At 35.5% G+C, this 18,387-nt stretch overlaps 1 protein-coding gene across 4 annotated transcripts in view; it reads right to left on the reverse strand.

Moving 5' to 3' along the window:
* LOC149772747 (caspase-3-like) overlaps window positions 1-18,387 on the reverse strand; it is a 112,317-nt gene that overhangs the window by 11,008 nt on the left and 82,922 nt on the right. For all 4 annotated transcript variants that reach the window (XM_089947342.1, XM_089947339.1, XM_089947341.1 and 1 more), the window contains 2 exons: window positions 14,496-14,669; window positions 10,102-10,324 (listed from right to left, as the gene is read on the reverse strand). In XM_089947342.1, coding sequence (XP_089803468.1) covers window positions 10,102-10,324; window positions 14,496-14,669 — 397 coding nt within the window. The remainder of the gene's footprint in view (window positions 1-10,101; window positions 10,325-14,495; window positions 14,670-18,387) is intronic.

Below are 18,387 nucleotides of genomic sequence, written 5' to 3' on the forward strand. Positions count from 1 at the left end.
CCTGAATTATTGAAATGTTTTTTATTCTGTAAACAGCTAATACATACCTAAAACATTCTCTGTGTGTATGGGTTTAATATTAGGATCATTATTAACAGAAGTAAACATGTTTATTTGGTTCTGGGTCTAGGTTATTGGGATTCCCTTGGAGTAACGGACATATTCCAGGTTTTATATTGTACTTTTAGTAATAGGCCTTCTAATTATAACTAACATTTTACTTTGTAAACATTTAGAAAATTCCAGATTTAATTTTTCCATTAGATAATAGTTTTTGCTAGAAAATGCCAGTTGCGACCTGAGGGAAAGTAGAGTATTATATAATCTTGCTACCGGAATAATTATTCATTCAAGTTATAAGGTCTTAAGGCAGAATCAGTTTTAATATTTTGTGTCCATTATTTCATTTGGGCTGGAATTTATTTCTTCAAATTATTTAATTTAAGTGATTTTTCTCTGGAAATAAAGAGTGCTCATAAAAATATAAAATTCTTGGACAGAGACATTAACTGGGATTTATAATGACTTTAAACCTGGAATTATATTACTGTGATTCAGCAAAAGACTGTTGGTAAAACAAAAATATACAGGCCACCAAAGGCACATCAACACCTTGAACATTGAATTTAATTTGGATTTTCACTCAAGTTTATTCAGAACTTTAATTATTAGGACTTGTGTTGGTAATTTTAGGATTTTTTTAATTTAATTCACAACACCATCATTTCTTTTTCCTACATTTTCACTTTGTATTCCTGGGAAATAAATTTTACAAAGCTTGTTGCTTCTCACTCTTTTCTATTACTTATTTTAAGACCATAGAGTATGTACTAGTCGCTGTTTGTGCAGTACATCAGAACGTGGAAGCTGCACATGCTAGATGGCAGATAGAACAGTATTATACAATTTGGACAGATGGCCAAATGGTTCATGCAAATCCCAAACATAGCCTCTGAGTCAGCTCTCTGAATTACAGGACCTAGGGCACATAGGAACTTGTACCCACTGAGGAGCAAGGAAATGGAGGACAGTCCCCTGTGTTGTTTCCTCTTGTACTAGTTGCCACATGTGTTAAACAATTGTAGGTGGCAAGTTCGCAACCCCCTTTTCTCCATTTGAAGCTGACTGAATGTAACAGTTGATGTAGGTATTTTACACATCTCTCATTACATTGGCTAGTAATAATGACCTCTTTGGATGTATATTTACAGCACTGCAGTCCTTTCCCTTTAACTTGATGCATCTCTTTTTCTTATGTAGCCCTCATAGTAGCATTATGAACCAGGTGTTCTCCAAACAAAACTTGCAAACACTGCATGTAGTTAAAGACAACATTTTTCATTTCAGGTTGAAGCAAGTTAGGAAAATCAAAGACATGCATGTTTAAGAACAAAAGTTATCTGACATCATTACCTTGAATAAGAATGTTTATGCCATGTTTATTAAAGTGTATTGGCAAGTTCATTATGAACAGCAATGTTTCATTTAAGTTGGCTTTAGTTCCTATATAAAATATCTAACATTATTATTTCAATAGTCAGAATATTGTGCAAGTGTGATTAATATTTAAGGGCAAAATGTCAAAATCCAGCTTTGATTTCTGGGCAGAACAAGTTAGCTGCAAAGACACCCAGCACAAATAAATTTTAGAAATCCTGGTTGATGGAGTGACCTTGTAAAGCACAGCGGCAACGGAGAGCAGTTTATTCTTTGCACATACTGCAAACACCATATACTGAGGTAAGTCATTTTCGAGAGTATGGTAACACCACCCAGTATTGGGATAATGCATGAATGCAGAGCTCAATCCCAAAAGTAACATGTAACAACTGTTTAAATCACTGACAGACCATATCACAAGAGTTGAAGAACTGTTTCTGTAATTTCATTGCAAAGGATGTGATGTAATGTGATTTGGATTTTTAACGTAGCTTTAAAAAATTTTCAGTCATATTGCTACAATGTCTACAATGTGGCAGTTTATAGTGATGTCTAGCACTGGGGCATCGTGCTGCAGACATGTAGCATGATGTCCCACCCAGTCACATTATTCTGACACCAGGCTGACCAGTCCTAACACTAAGCTCTTCATCCTGAGCACTGAGCGAGGCAGCTGTTAGTACCATTTTTTGAAGTCTTTGGTATGACTTGGTCGGGGATCAAACCCATGACCTCCCACATCTGAGGTGGTCATTGCAAAGGACAAATTGCCATTTGCACTTGCAGATAATATTTCAGACCTGCATGTTTAATGTTCCCTCACTGTGAGGCAGATGCAGAAGATCTATGCTGAGAAAAATTCAACAAGATCTTCATGGACATATGAACAACATTCCGGTTTCTAATAAGTGTAAAAATGAGCACAAATCACTATTGGTCACCTCCTAAAAAACCCTATTGAACTATTCATAGCTGCAAAGACTGCATTTTTAAGATAGTATTCCACGGCCTAATGATTTTTAAAGATAAGAACTTAGGACATCATTATTTAAATTTATTTTTGTCTGTGTGGCTCTGATTACCTGCTTATAAGTTGATGTTAAACTATAAATCGACCAACCAATTTTCAGGCTAAAAAACGTCAATTTCTCCTTGACCCTTCTATAAGTAGGATTGTATTTTGCAAGTCAGATCCATATAATGGGGTGACATGACATCACTCACTTTGGAAAAATAAACAAGCTCAACTGGATAGACAAATAATGACAATACCAGTGTCAAATACAATTATATTATTGAGGAATATGACACAAATAAATTGACAACTTACAATATGTTATAATCAAAACGATTAAAGACCATAATAGTTGACATTTTAAATCTATGAATTCAATTATAGGTCACTTACCAGTATAAAAATAGTTCAGAATGATCCAATTCACAATATCCTGGAATATGTTAATTCAACATGTTCTGACTCTATAGTCTTAAACAAAGTAACTGAAAAGGGCAAAAGCCAACAAGTTTTGTAAAATTCAACAAACAATTTATTTCCCTAGAATACATAGTGAAAATTTAAAAAGAACTTAACAGTATTGTGAATCCCAAACTGTCCTGAAAGTTTTGTCACACGTCCAAACGAATAACGTTCAATTGAATTTCAGTAGTATTCCAATCAAGTGAATGTGCTGACAGACATGCCTGCAGTCTCAAATGTGCTAATGTTTGGTATGGAGTGTGGTGATGTGACAACAGTCTTTTGATGTATCGCAATAATATAATTCTATATGTTTTTGTCTGAATTCACCATAACTCCAAATTAATGTTTCTGTCCAATAATATTATTGAGCACTTTGTAATTCCAGACAATAAACTGAACAAATAATTCCACCCAAATCAAAAACTGAGCAATCAGAATGCTACTGCTGCAACAGGTTAAGTCAAGAATTAGTAATTTTTCAAGTAAACAAGACTATATAACCCTCTACTTGACCTTGGGCACAATTACCATTTTCTGGAAATTTTCTATCAACTTAGTGGAATTTTCCATTCTAGATGTTACTATAGCCTTAATCAAGACTATAAATATGTTTATCATTAATAATGATCTGAATATTTAATCCACAATCATAGAGAAAATTTTAACCATGTATTATGTTGTTGAAAAAATGGCCCTAGTCAGGTACACAATGAACATGATTTTGAACTAAGGCCAATCATAAATTACAAACAATCATAACACAGTCATTAAGAAAAGATAAAAAATACAAAATAAATATACATAATAAACTTATCTTACATATAAACAAAGACTTTTAACATTTTTGTTATTCACATTATCCTATAAATGTTACTATCTGATGTATTATATTACAAAGTCCAAGAATTAATCCTCAATGTCTGATAAATTCTGAAATCCTCCATTATCATCTAGCATCATAAATAACATCTGACATTTCCATGGCTTCCCTGTCCTATGTAGGTCCTAATGTAGAGACTGACATTGGGGTCAGCAAGTGACGCATTGATAATACTGTCTGTGAAATCTACAACTGATCATGTGTCAACTGTGCAACAATATCACAGAGAGTTAAAACAACCACCCTCTACTGACTGGAAATGAGCAAGTATCAAACTCACAGATTGATCAAAGGGTTGTCATGGGGGAAACAGGGTGCTGTCTTTGCAAGCTAAGGAATTGAGGTCAGACATTCACTGGAAGGTGTTTGACTCTATTTGGCACTCAACAATTACATACATTAAATTCACTGCTGAATCAAAAGAATTGTCAACTTGAAAACAGAGTGAGTGCTGCCTTTACAAGCCAGTGGCAAGGTAGGTCATATGCACTGGCAGAAAACTTTGGCAACATCACTTGGGAATTAAATCTAACTTATGGAAAAGGAAAATACAAATTAAATCAAAACTTATATTGCATCAAGCACAGTGTTTATGCAACAAAACATAACATTATTACAAATACAGGTTGTTAAAACTTGTACCAAACTGGAAGCAATATACTTGTTAGAAAATACCCATGGCTTACAGACATTTAACTTTACAGTAGTATTTGATTCACCTGAAATAATTTTTTTACAATTTAAATCCAAATAACTGTAGCAATTATTGTGCAATGAATACAGTCATAATATGAATAAACACAGTCCATACCATATACACATTTCTTCATGGGAACAGTGGCATGAAAACATAAATATTTGAATATTTTTGTGTACTGCAAACATCCAGACTATCTAACATTAGCCCTAGATTTAGATTTTTGTATATTTTGCTTATAAGATGACCACTAGTCTACATGAATCAAATTTTCAATAAAAAAGTCTATTTATTAGTGAGAAAATATAGTATGTTATGTATTTGTAAGTGTAATTTGGATTTTTAACAAAGCTTTAACAATTTTTGAGTCATATCACTATGATATCTGCAGTGTGGCAGTTTAAAGTGGTCTAGCACTGAGGCATCATGTTGCAGACATGTAGCATGATGTCCCACTCTGTCACATTATCCTGACATCAGGCCGACCAGTCCTAACTTAATGCGAGGCAGTTGTTAGTACCATTTTTATAAGTCTTTGGTATGACTCAGACAGGGTTCAAACCCGTGACCTCCCACATCTGAAGAGGATGCTCTAATAACTAGGCCACCGGTGCAGTAGTATGGTATATACACATGGACATGTGTGTAGAATGATATATGGCAATGCTAAGTCTGGCAACTATTTTTGTTTTTTAAGCATTAGATGCTTTTAAAGAAAATGGATTCTAATTTCTTTTTTTCATATCCGAAATTCTGGTTATTTTCTTTAAGCTTATAAGAGTAGATAACTTATTCTCATTTGAACGATGTCACCCTTTGGGGTCATGCACAGCGACCCTCTTCCCCCTCTAAAGGACCTCAAGACACCTTTTGTGCTTAAGTACTCCCCCTCCCTCAACACTGTCTGGTATGTTGCCAGGTATGCACTGCAAGTTCTAGATGAAGTGCATTTATTACTCCAAAAGCATGAGTGTCTTCTGAAATCATTAACCTTATACATTTTGTGTACCTGCAACAATAATGAATCATGCAATGAACCAGACAGTGGTACAAGCTGTAAAGCAATTATTGCACCAAAGTTAAAACTTAAGAAAATGTACTGAAACTCGACAGTGCCTACTATATGATGTCATCTCATCAAGCAATCATCAAAAAAGAAAGACGGTCGGGTCAATCAATAAGTCCATGATGGGCTGAATAATGCAAAAACAACTGATGCAAACAAAACATAAAATGTATTATACTTCTATAGCTTTAATACAGCTAAACAATTCCAATATATGCCTGAAAATTCAAGTGAAATCCAATTAATTTCAAAAAGTATCCTGGTATGATGTTACCTGTGCCAAGTTCTTAAATTGGAAAACATACGTAAAGAGCCACCTAACAGTGGCAAGGGGATATAATAATAATGATATGAACAGGAAAGACAATTTTTTATTCTACTTTTTAATGGGGATGGATTCATGAGGTAGATGAATTTATTACCTAAGGTTAATGTGATTGTGTTGCGTATTTGATGAAGAACCAGTTGTTCCTGTGCCTGCGATTAATAAATCTAACAACATTAGTAGTATGTTCACTAATAAAACACAAATCCAGCTCTCTATCAAACTGACTTTTAGCAACAAATGTGCCAAAGATCATGTGCCCACTTAGGTCAGACAAGTGATTTTTCTTGTTTCAAGGGACAGGTGCCATATCCTGTCCATACTTTAGTTACAAATGACATTTCCTGTTAAGTTTTCATATGTAACTCTGCAGAGGTTCAGAGAGTGTGACCATATTATGATTGGGCAAGTATTACTGAGGAAACACATTTTATTGAAGAATTTTATTCTTCAAGTACATACTCAATCCTAATATACAACAAGAATATGAAAGAGGTGGAAGGAGTTACATCTACTTAACCCTGGGAAACTCTGATTATCTAATATATATAATGCAGCTTGAAATCTTTCTGAGAGATACAGACCTGAGTTTGAAGAATGATAGGTACGAGGTAATAGGAGTTACATCCTATTAACGTGGTCCTCTAATGTACATGAACCTGCTTTAAATCTCTGTGTGTCTGTTAATTTTAAGCATACATGGTACCCAGGAAAGGCAGTTATGCCACTTCTGTGTTTATTTCTGTTTTACATCTGTGTATGGGTTTTGATGTGATCTATCCCAAAACACACACACAAGTAACTTTCTTGATTTTCTGGAGACCCCTCCAGTAGCCTAGTGGTTAGAGCGTCCACCTTGGATGCAGGTCACGGGTTCAAACCTCAGCCGAGTCATATCAAAGACTTTATAAAAATGGCACTAACAGCTTCCCTGTGAGGTGTTCAGCATTAAGAGGTTAGTGTTAGGACTGGTGGGCCTTGTGTCAGGATAACGTGACTGGGTAGGACATGATGCTACATCTCTGCAACATGATGCCCCAGTGCTGGACATCACTATAAACTGCCACACTGCAGACATTGTAGTGATATGACTGAAAAATTATTCAAGCTATGCTAAAAATCCAAATCACACTCACATGCACATGCACGCACACACACACACACATTTTTTGGACTTTTGATGCTTGCATCATTTTGTACCTTAGTATTAAGAAAAAGGATCACAATCAATCAAATGGTTGCCAGTCAGAGATGGTGGTTCCATCATGACTGTTGTTTGTAATATTTTACTCTAAACATGTTGTCACTGGATGTTCAAAATAGAGTAAAGCTGTTGTTTGAAAGCCCATCTCTTGATATTTTTTTAATATGCATCATAATACTGAAGGTAGACCTCAGAAATTTCGGGTGTATTGGGAAGCTGTATATCAGTTCCTCAATGAATATGCAGCACAGGTGACTTGAAAAAATATGTTATAGCAACACAGCTATTTCTGTTCCTGATTTGATTAATCAGGTGAATGATCGAGTTGGTCCTGACATTTTAGTTCCTTCATAGCAGTGGGTATATGCTCAGTTTGCCCCTAGGAATAGGTGCTTTCATTTGGCAATAGAATACACTGGAAGGTTAACCTAAAAATTGAAAGTTCAGACACATCAGTACAATAGTGATCATCCTGATGGTGATTATGCAGCTGTAGTTTTTAAGTACATCAAAAACTGTGCTGTTAGACATAGGAATTATTCTGAGTTGCTTTTTATTGATGATAAAGCAAATATTCCTACTGGAGAACAAGGTGTTCCAATGGCATCTGTTGCTGGGGGTGGGGGAATAGAAAAGGTGTTCAGACACGTTCTCCACTAATGATTGTAGATGATGATACTGATATCAAATTAACTATTACCTCATCCAGTCTACTCATTTGTGACATTCCAGACAGCATTACTGGTTCATTTTACAGATGTCAAGTATGCACTAAACTTAAGAACACAGTTTTTCAGCCATCTTCCCTATTCAGACATGCTACAGAGGTTCAAAGTCTTTTGGGAATAACTGGGGTCATAAATCAGCCAATCTGCATCCTATACACAGACGGTGGACCTGATCACAGGGTTACATACCCATCAGCTCACCAGTCTTTTCCAATGATTTATTATGTATGTGGTTCTCCAGAATATGAAAATGTTAATTAAGAAGAGAAGAATCAGTTGGCAAATGTTCATCCAGTGTGTTCTACGTGCAGATTGAAGGGTTATTCATCTAGAACAATAAACAAATGTAAAGTCATGGGGAAGAAGTAGAAGAAGTGAACTTGAATGCTACCATTATGTGACATTAACTACCAATATAAAAGCCTTTAAAAAAAAGTGTCAACAGAGACTCTGTTAAATGCCAAAGTATTTTTAACAGGTTGTTTACATTTTGCTCTTACATCCGGGACAGTGACTTTTGCTTGCTGGTACCTTTTTATCATTTTGGCTGGACATAAAACAAAACTAAAACCAGATGACCTTATTTAAACATATATGCCATGGTATTCTGAATACTCAAAGAGATCATATGAAAATGATACAAAATTCCAAACCAAATCATTGGGCAACAACTTCACATTGCAAATGCCTTCCAAGGGTTCCAATTATGTTTTACCAGAACAGCAAGGAGACATATGGGCTGGAGTTTGAACCAAGATATGCTTGGACATTGTTGGCAGGGATAATGTTTTCCTCCAAATATCAAAACTGAAGTCAAGTGGCCTAGTTGTCAAGCTCTGTTTAATGTTCATGGAAAACTATCAGCACATGAGAGTCCATACAGTTTATTTTCAATGAGACAAACAAAAAATAAAGGCAGTCTGTGATAAACAAACATTATTGGACAAATAACTAAACTGACTAACAATAGCTAACTTTGTTCTGAACATTGCTGTATGAGAACTGTTTAGACTAATCTGAAGTTAGGAAACCTAATACACTAATATACTAGAGATTACTCGTTACTTAACAATCAGCAGCAACATCTAATTGAAATCCGAGTTTTTGCTCCCAATAAAAAAAACTCAAAACATGATTATTTTAGTAGTTCCAGTAGTGTGGAGGTGTGATTCATTTTTCATATCAGATGTCCAAATGCAGCTGTGATTCAGAAATGGATCAGCCATTTGCAAAGCGAGCAAAGCAAAACTAAACTTTAGAATTTCTGCTTGACGAAGTTTTACTATGTGAAGCACAGCAGCAAGGGTGAGCATTGCATGATGAATACTTATGATGCTTGCATCACCTTCAAACCATATCTACCAGCCTCCCAGACAGTGTTATGTTTTTTATATCAGACTAAAAAAGTATGTTTTGAGGTTCCAATTGGCGGGAGGGGGAGTGGGAGTGTCAGTGCCTGTGACCCAAAATTTGTCTTTGTACAATTGAAAATAAGCTATCTACTCATAGAAAGAAAAAGAAATTAAATCTGAATAAAAGCAAATCAAATATCTGTTTTCTTGGAAGCATTTAATACATTTTCAAAATAAATTATTTAGTAAAGTTAGGGGCACTGGGATTTCTTTTCTTATTTTCTTCTTTTACTTCAGCATATATTTTGTTAATATGATGGATCTAATTTGTTCTTCTCTTCTACAACTCAAAGCAGGAATATGTTTTAAATTGTTTGTAGTCCAGACATCTTTTCTTAAAAACATATTTGCCCCCCCCCTTCCCCATTAAATGGATGGCTCATTAGCATTGGCAGACATCATCACCACACAAACACACACACATAGAAACAAAGACACAATCACAATCACATAGATATTAAATATAAATAATGCACAGTTTTTTCCTTTAAAAATCCATCTGACAGTTGAACTGAATAGCATCTTCTGTTTATGCAGACTTTACTGTTCTCAATCATTTAATGGAGGATGACAGTGATGCAAACATCATTATATTTAGCTCAGAATTTCCAAAAGGACAAGCCCTCTCCAGGATATTATCAATTTTAAAAATGAATGCTATTTTTACAAACTAATTTTTGTACAAACTAAGGATCTTCAATTGTATGTTTCAGGTTATAATCATGCTTATGGACTATGCTATATGTAAATAATAAAATCCTGTATTGCTATAATAATGATTACTTTCTCAGCAGACATACAATACATGCACCGAGCAATAATTAAATATTTGCTAGAGTTATCAGTTCAATAAAATGTTCTTTCAGTACCTCCTTGTTGCATTAAGAAAAAGAAGATCTTAGGTTTATTTGCCAGGTTTGGACATGACTCAGGTGCAAACGATTCAGTAATCTCTTTTAGAGAAACAACTCTTCCATCAGTGCCATAGACTCCACCATGTTCATCCTCATGACTGAGAATCACCAGGATGAAGCAGTCCACTGTTTTATGATAAGGATCACATATTTCCCTTGACAGAACCATCCTAATATCCTGAAAAATTGGGGAATTACAATTTATTCTAATAGTGCCTTAATGAAGTTGTGCCAAACAAATCTCAAGATGAAAATGAAAGTTACACATTTCCTACAAATCATTCATCAACTTGAAAAGCATATTTTTAAATAAATTGTCTTTCTCCGAGAATACTTACCCAATCACATTAAGTTAGGAATATTAGCCTGCTATCTTGCGAATCCAGCACTACTAAAAGATGAATATCATATTTTCGTATCTCATAGAGACAAAGTGCAATAAGTCTTGCTCATTACTTCCTCTTGCCACCACCAGATGTCACTAGATTTTTAGCCTGCAATACACTAAATGAGGTTACTTGCATGGGCAGGGTGGTTGGGAGGGTTTTTAAGCACTGTGATCGGGTATTCTCAGAAAATGCAGTTTATTTTAAAAAATTGTTTTTTTTCGTCAACTACGTTCCCCAATCATATTACGTTAGGAGAATAGGTAATATGATTTGGGAATGCTGAGCATCCAACCTCTACCTCAGGTATCCTTCTAGGGAATGATGGCTGGATTCTGCATGTGAATGATAGCACATTCTCCAAATTACATAAGCAACACAGCCTTGAGTCACTTAATCTGTAACCCTTACATATGGTTAAGAAGATAATTATTGAAATCTTCTTACTTACAAAATTATGAATCCTGTGAAGCTGATAGGCTGTGATGGTCAACTGGGCTGCCACCACCAGGCCTACTAGATTCAAAGTTTGCCTCTGACAAGCTAAATCTTTGGGGATAAAATCTCCTGACGGTTGACTGCATGCCAGCCAACAGCTTCTACTACTATTTGGATTGACACATTACATTCAAACATGAAGCTTGGCAAGCAGAGATTTCTCTAATCTCATGAGTGGTAATCTTCATGAGGCAACTCGGATCTTGTGAGACTTCCAAGTACACTGAGCATATAACCCATTTCAGCCATGAACCAAGGGCCTGAGGGGTGATATCCTGTTTCCAGATTTTCACCACAAGAAAGTGACGTTTGTGCATGTGTTTCAAGCAGTGCTTGAGTGCATGAACAGGATCTTGCATGACTGCTGTTCTCGACCTATCTAAGGAAGGCAGCAAGCAAATGACAACTCTTTGAGTACCAACAGATGGTAACCTATTTTTGGCTACAAAGCCTGGTTGTGTCAAGAGGACCACCAGACCATCCAATCTGAACTGAAGATCAGGTCGATGGAAAGGGTATGGAGCTCATTCACTATGCCGAAGCTAAACATGTTTTCTATGATTGTAACTTTAGCTAAGTGTAGGCTGTAGGCTCAAATTTATTTGAGTTGAGCCATGTTAAAATTCAGAGCAGATTTGATTTTGGAAACAGGGTGAGGAATTTGGTTGAATGAGATCAAAATTGGCAAAAAATCTAATAGATCTTTATCATGCCTGATATCATATCTATGATGATGCTGGAATGTGTCCAATATCATGGAGCCAACTGTTTCTCTTTGAAGAGCCAGATAAAAAAAAAAAGAAGGCTAGTTGAGGGATTGAGGCACTCAGAGGGGTGATGTTAATGATATGGCAGCAGTCCCTAAAAGCATTCCACTATCCCTCATGAGCTTTCAGAGTGGAGGGCCTTCTTGCTCTTGAGATTCTCTCCACAACCAAAGATTTAAATTGTCTCTCAAGGCTGTTTGGACAAGAGCCAAGCATGAAGACCATAGCTGTTTGAAAAGATTCATATTGGCTGAAATCTTCCTGTGCAGACCTATCAATAGATTGAGTAGATCGGCAACCCAGGTCTTGTCCCATCTGAGATGGGCTATCAGAATCATCTTGCATTTCTGACCCCTTCTGATTTATTGTTGGTATCCAGACTTGTGGGCGGGGAGTGTGTGTGTGTGTGTGTGTGTGTGTGTGTGGGCAAATGCCCAAATCCCTCCAAACTGATTGACAGGGTGTTCATGGCCCAAGCTTCTGGATCTGAAACTGGAGAGACAAAGGTGGGCAATGATCCTGATTATGTGAACACAAGGAAGTCATACCACATTTAGGTTGGTGATAAACTCCATACCGAGATGGACCCAAGCTGGGAAGGATGGAGGCTGGACTTTTCCAAGTTCACTAGAAGGCCTATATGATCTAAAAGTGAGAGATTTTTTATGCCTTGGAGCAAAGTAGAACTTACCAAATGTTTCTAGATGATATCGTCCAGGTAAACAGCCATTGTGGAAGATGAAGTTGATCAGAGCTGGGTGATGATACAATCCATAACCGTCGGGAAAAAAACAAAACAAGGAGCTGATGTTGATACCAAAGGGTAGGACTTTGAACTCATAAACTAAGTCGCAGTAAGCAAAACAGAGATTTCCGTGATATGATGTGGAAAGGGATGAGAAAATATGCATCAGTGAGATAGAGTCTGATGGCATATTTATCCCGTTGGATAGAGACGGGTTGATCTCGCCATCTCCATCTTAAATTGGTGAAATGAACTGGTTGAGGTGACACAGGCAGATGATTGGCCTCAAATTGCCATTCACCTACCAAATAACAAACAGCCTTGAATAAAAGTGGTGATTGTGGTCTCTGCACAATCTAAACCAACTGTTTTTTAATGAGAGACTGCATCTCCTGTCATAGAAAGGCATCCTTCTCCCGATCTGACAGTACATCCATGAAAAGAGGAGAGCAAAGGGGAGAGAGTAGGATAAATGAAATCTGAAGCCCCTCTGAAATGAACTGGATCACCCAATCAGTCTGAGGGAATAGAAACATCCAATGATCCTGAAACTGAAGTGATTGGGAAACCTGTTTGAAGGAGAAACAAATTTTCAAATTTACTTTATACCTCCAATAACTTTATTAATCAGTTTACACTAAAATTCTCCTCTTTAAAAGTATGCTCTCACTCAAAATTTATAATATAAAGATCATACACATTTTTCCATCCTATGCCAAACTTTGCTGACATCTCCTGAGTATTGCTGAATATGTATGTATGTATGTATGTATGTATGAGGGTATGTATGTATGTATGTATGTAATTTAATGGCATGTTGGCACAATATTGGCTATGTAGTTTTTCTTTATGTCGTCGATCACTTTATTGGTTCTGGGCTTATTTTATAGGTCCCTCGATAACTCGCACCTCACTTATAGTGCGGTCAATGTTTCTGGACAGCGATGTGCACGAGTTATCGAGGGAGTGGTGTTATAAGAATGGCAAAAAATATAATTACGTTTTACATTCTGAATTTCCTCAAAATCTACTTTCTTAGTTCTGCAAATCCGAATTACATGAACCATGTCATGAGTTTTCAAGATTGATTACACATTTCAAAACTGTACTGTAATTTCAACTATATTCCAAGTGCAATTACATCCTCCTTACTGCACCCAAAATGAAATAAACATTAAATTCAATAGCGTCTTTTTGATAATTGCAATTGAAAGACTTCATTTTTTTCCCACATTATGATTTCAAATAATCAATGACAGATCAAACACACTTGCACATGTCAACACGCTTCTACCGCTCTGCTTCAATCCAATGTATTTCATGTACAATTTGCACAGTTGAATCCAGTCCATAATCACAAAATTTCATAGAATCTACAAAAATACCAAAATATATTCATTCCAGAACAAATGGAAGACTTGTTGCAATGTGCATTCATTCACAACACGACTCCAAATTTCAATTTTAAGTAAACGAAAATGCCATTTTATGTCTAGCGTGTGACTAAGTTCAAATTTATCTGGGCGGAGTTATGTGCGCATTAATAATGTTGTTGTTGTATAATGATGAATCTGCGCTTGTGTATTTAGTCTGGAATACAGCATACATTTACTTTGTTTCTTGTAGTGTATTTTGTTTATATAATTAAGCCTAAGGAAGAATAAGAAAATGAGCATATAATAAAAAGGTTACTGCATTTGTATGGGAAAATATGAACTCATTTTGTTGGATGTACTGCACTCCCAAAGTCATGCAGTATTCCATTAGAAAAACTCGTTCATATTTTCCTATACAAAAGCAGTAACCAATAATGATTACATGTAGGATTATGATCAAACATATTCTTCTGACAAGTTTATAAGACCTAAAATAATCATTAGGCAAATAACAAATATAACAAAAATACCAATTTATGAATACAAAACAGGAATATTAACAAGAGCCAATACCAACCTGTTCTTTGAGATCATCATGTACAGTAACCTCAAAGTGAAGCTGTTTAAACAGTTCTTTCAATCTGTTTCTATCATGCTCTGTGCCATATCGTTCACACAAAAATCTGTCATCAAAATGTTCATTACAGATAATGACTGCTCTTCCTCTTATTTTCTTTTTCATGCTGTATGTCTGTAAAAGAACAAATGTTTAGTGTAATATAATACAATTCCAGCCCAAGCAAGCTAGTTTTTAGCAGCAAATTGCTGAAAGTCATCTGCCTACATTGGTGGCAGTCAGAGCGATCTCCCATACGACCGAGGAATCACTGCCAATTACCATACTTCAGTAATTACTGAACTACATACACACCCTGTAAGGTTTTAAAATGTAACCTGAGGGAGGCTGCAAGAGTTACACTGAGAATATTATAAGAAACATTTTACTCTTCTTCTCTTTAAAAAGCCAAAGTAGAAAGTTGAGTATCTGAGGAGTCATTGTGATTTTCAAAGGTATGATGCATGTTACTCACACCTTGACAGAAAACTCTCCACTTTCCTTGTATGATCTCAAAGTTGTGGTGCAACATCACTGCTTGTTTTATGAGAATTATTTCCCATAGTGTGCTTGCTTGATATGGGTAAGGTGTGCATGTTCAACAATTCCTGGTGCAAATGAAAAACCTGCCTTCGCTACTGCTTGAGAAAGTGATGAAAGACAATTTTCCATCAAAATTCCACTCCTCAGTTATTTAAATAAATAATTTGTACATGATTTATCCCACAAACAGATAATCTGTCCATGAATTTTCCCACATGTGGTCAAACCTGAGGGGTGAACCTACCAATCAGTTGGGGCAAGGACACCGAGCCTGAAAGGGATTGCAGACAAAGATATAGAATTACTGATAATGATGCCACCTGAAAAATCCCAAACCATGAGGCATAATTCTGGCTATTTGCTCCCAATCCCACCTTTTGATGTAATTTACCACATCAGAGTTGTCAGATATGAGCAGAATACCTTTTCTAGACAACATCTCCTGTCACAATTGAATTTGCATTCATTATGACCTTCATCTCTAATGGACTGATACACACTGAATGCTCCAGTCAGGGTCACAACCCCAATGACTTCCCAAATGAAGGCAGGAGGTATACACCCGTCTGCATTCTGCACCCTTGCAGATATTAAAATCACTGATGCCAAATCTGCACTAAAATACCCATCATAAGCCAGATGAGGTTCTATAGTTTGCTGAAATGGGACTTCATGCATCCTTTAACTGGGACTGCTTAGGACAAAAGTGGAAAATTGGATGGAACAATAAGAAACTTGTTCTTGCTGACAAAGAATTCATGGTGCAGCTGAAACGAAGCAAAGAATTTCATGTCTTGATCAAGAATACAACTCTGACAAATCTACAATATGTACTGAAACACCATGGATGGTTTTATGATGGACGTTTGTATTTTGTGTAAGTGTGAATGCCACGAGTGTGATAAATTCGAGTTGACACTTACTTCATATATTCCTGCACAAGATTATGTACATGTAAAATTTCTGCTGTTTCATGAATAATAACAAATTTTATCTATGAATGTTAGAGGCCTGCAAGGTTTAGTCTTTAAACAAAGGGACATTTTCCAATGGATAAAAAAGAATGTATATATTGTATGCATGCAATAAAATCAAAGTACAAAGACCTATGACAAATATTGGGCTGCTGAATGGAGATACAAATGTATATTTAGACATTGGACTAGTAATACTTTTGAATTTGCTATCCATAAAGATGTGACAGTCAAGGGAGATTTATTATCTGAGATATTACAATTAATGGAAACAGAATAAACCTAGTAAATTTGTATGATGATAGCCCTAGCCTTTTTAGAAATCTAAAGGAATTTTTTTTTAGTATTTAAGAACTCATCAAATATAATGTGTAGAGACTGGAATACTGTTCAAGACCTAGCTCTGGCTACTTATAACATTTTACTTGACAAATACAAACAGTCTAGAGCAGCAATCCAAGACCTTAAAAGCAAACTGGAATTAATCAAACCCTGGAAAAATTCCCGCCATGAACTTAAAGATGTAAACCTGGAGGTAAAAATCTCCTTTGAAACAAAGTATATTAGATTAAAGCAATTTCTTAACTCTAATGATATTTATATGAATAGAGCAGATCACTTTTCTTGCCAGGTTAAAGGACTGATCATTCAGCTATTGTTTTGAGTATGCCTTTTTTCAAATTGTCCAAGGGGAAAGGATATTGGAAATTTAATGCTCAACTGTTGAGGGATAATAATTATATTGGTCAAAACATGTATACATGACACTGAAAATGAATAAACAAAGAGGACTCTCTTCATGTTTCTCTTTCCTGTAATGTTCAAATGTTCTTTGAAATTTTGAAAATGAAACGAAGATCTGAAACTATAGATTTTTTTATTAGGAAAACAAAACAGAAAATGGGACATATTAAAGAAAACTGAAGAGGAAATAACAGAAATTCACAGGGGATTGTTGGATAACATAGATAGGGCAACTGGAAAATTTAGAAAAGAAGAAAGCAGAACTAGAGTAATCTAGGAAAAAATACACAGGTGTTAAATTATGATCCAAAGCTTGATGTTATGAGTTGGGAGAAACAAAATTATAAAATACTTTTTTAAATCTTCAAAAAAAGAAGTTATATCAGCAAGACAATAAAGAAAATCATTTTAGATGATGTGACAAATATATCAGACCAAATAGATATCAAAGAAGCCAAAAAAACAGTTCTACTTGGAATTGTAGAATTGCTCAGCCTGATGTTCATGATATTCAAGAAACTCAAAAAAGATTTTTTATTCACAATATTCAACTCAGTCAAGAGGAAAGAGAATCATGCGAGGGTCTACTTACAATGAATGAATACAGCACATCTCTAAAACAAATAGAAAATGGGAAAAGTCCTTGCTCAGATGGATTTACTGCAGAGTTCTGTAAATTCTTTTGGAAGACTACTGGGGGATTTCTATGCAGATCAATAAATTATGGATATACTATAGAAAAACTTTCAGATTTTTAAACTTAAGAAGTCATCACATGTCTACCAAAGGAAGACAAAGACAAGATATTTAAAAAACTGGAGACCTACAACACTCCTAAATATTGACTATAAGATAGCTTCGGGACCCATTGCAGCTAGGATTAAAAAAGTTATTCCATCAATAATCAACGATACTCAACAAGGAGATATGAAAGATAAATTCATAGGAGAAAAGACCAGGCTATGATATAATATCATGGATCAAACAGAGAATGAAAATAGATATGGTTTAGTATTGCTAATAAACTCTGAAAAAGCCTTCGACTCAACCACCTGGAACTTTGTGGAAAAAGCTTTACCAGTAAAATCTTTAACTTTTGTGATTCTGTTTGCAAGTGGTTTAAGCTGTTTTGGAAACTCTAAAAGTTGTGTTATAAATAATGGAAATATTTCATCATTTTTACACTTGAAAAAGGATGTTGTCATGGGGATCTTCTTGCACCTTAATTGTTTATTATCAGTGTGGAGATTTTAGCTATAAATTTAAGCAAAATGTGGATGTACAGGAACTCATCTTTGATGTCAGCGAGTATAAACTGAGTATGCCAGTGACAATTTTATTCTTCTCGATGGATTTCAACATTTTCTTAAAGCAAAAATGAATATCTTGGAAGGCTTTTTTCTATTTGTGTGTGTGATTAGGATTTTTAATGTAGCTTTTAATAATTTTTCAGTCATATCATTATGATGTCTGCAGTGTGGCAGTTTATAGTGATGTCTAGCACTGGGGCATCATGCCGCAGACAAGTAGCAACATGTCTCACCCAGTAACATTATCATTACACCAGGCCGACCAGTCCTAACACTAACCTC

The sequence above is a fragment of the Sinohyriopsis cumingii genome, unplaced genomic scaffold (genome assembly GCF_028554795.1).
Source record: "Sinohyriopsis cumingii isolate HCF-2022 unplaced genomic scaffold, ASM2855479v2 utg001176l, whole genome shotgun sequence".
NCBI lineage: Eukaryota > Metazoa > Mollusca > Bivalvia > Unionida > Unionidae > Sinohyriopsis > Sinohyriopsis cumingii.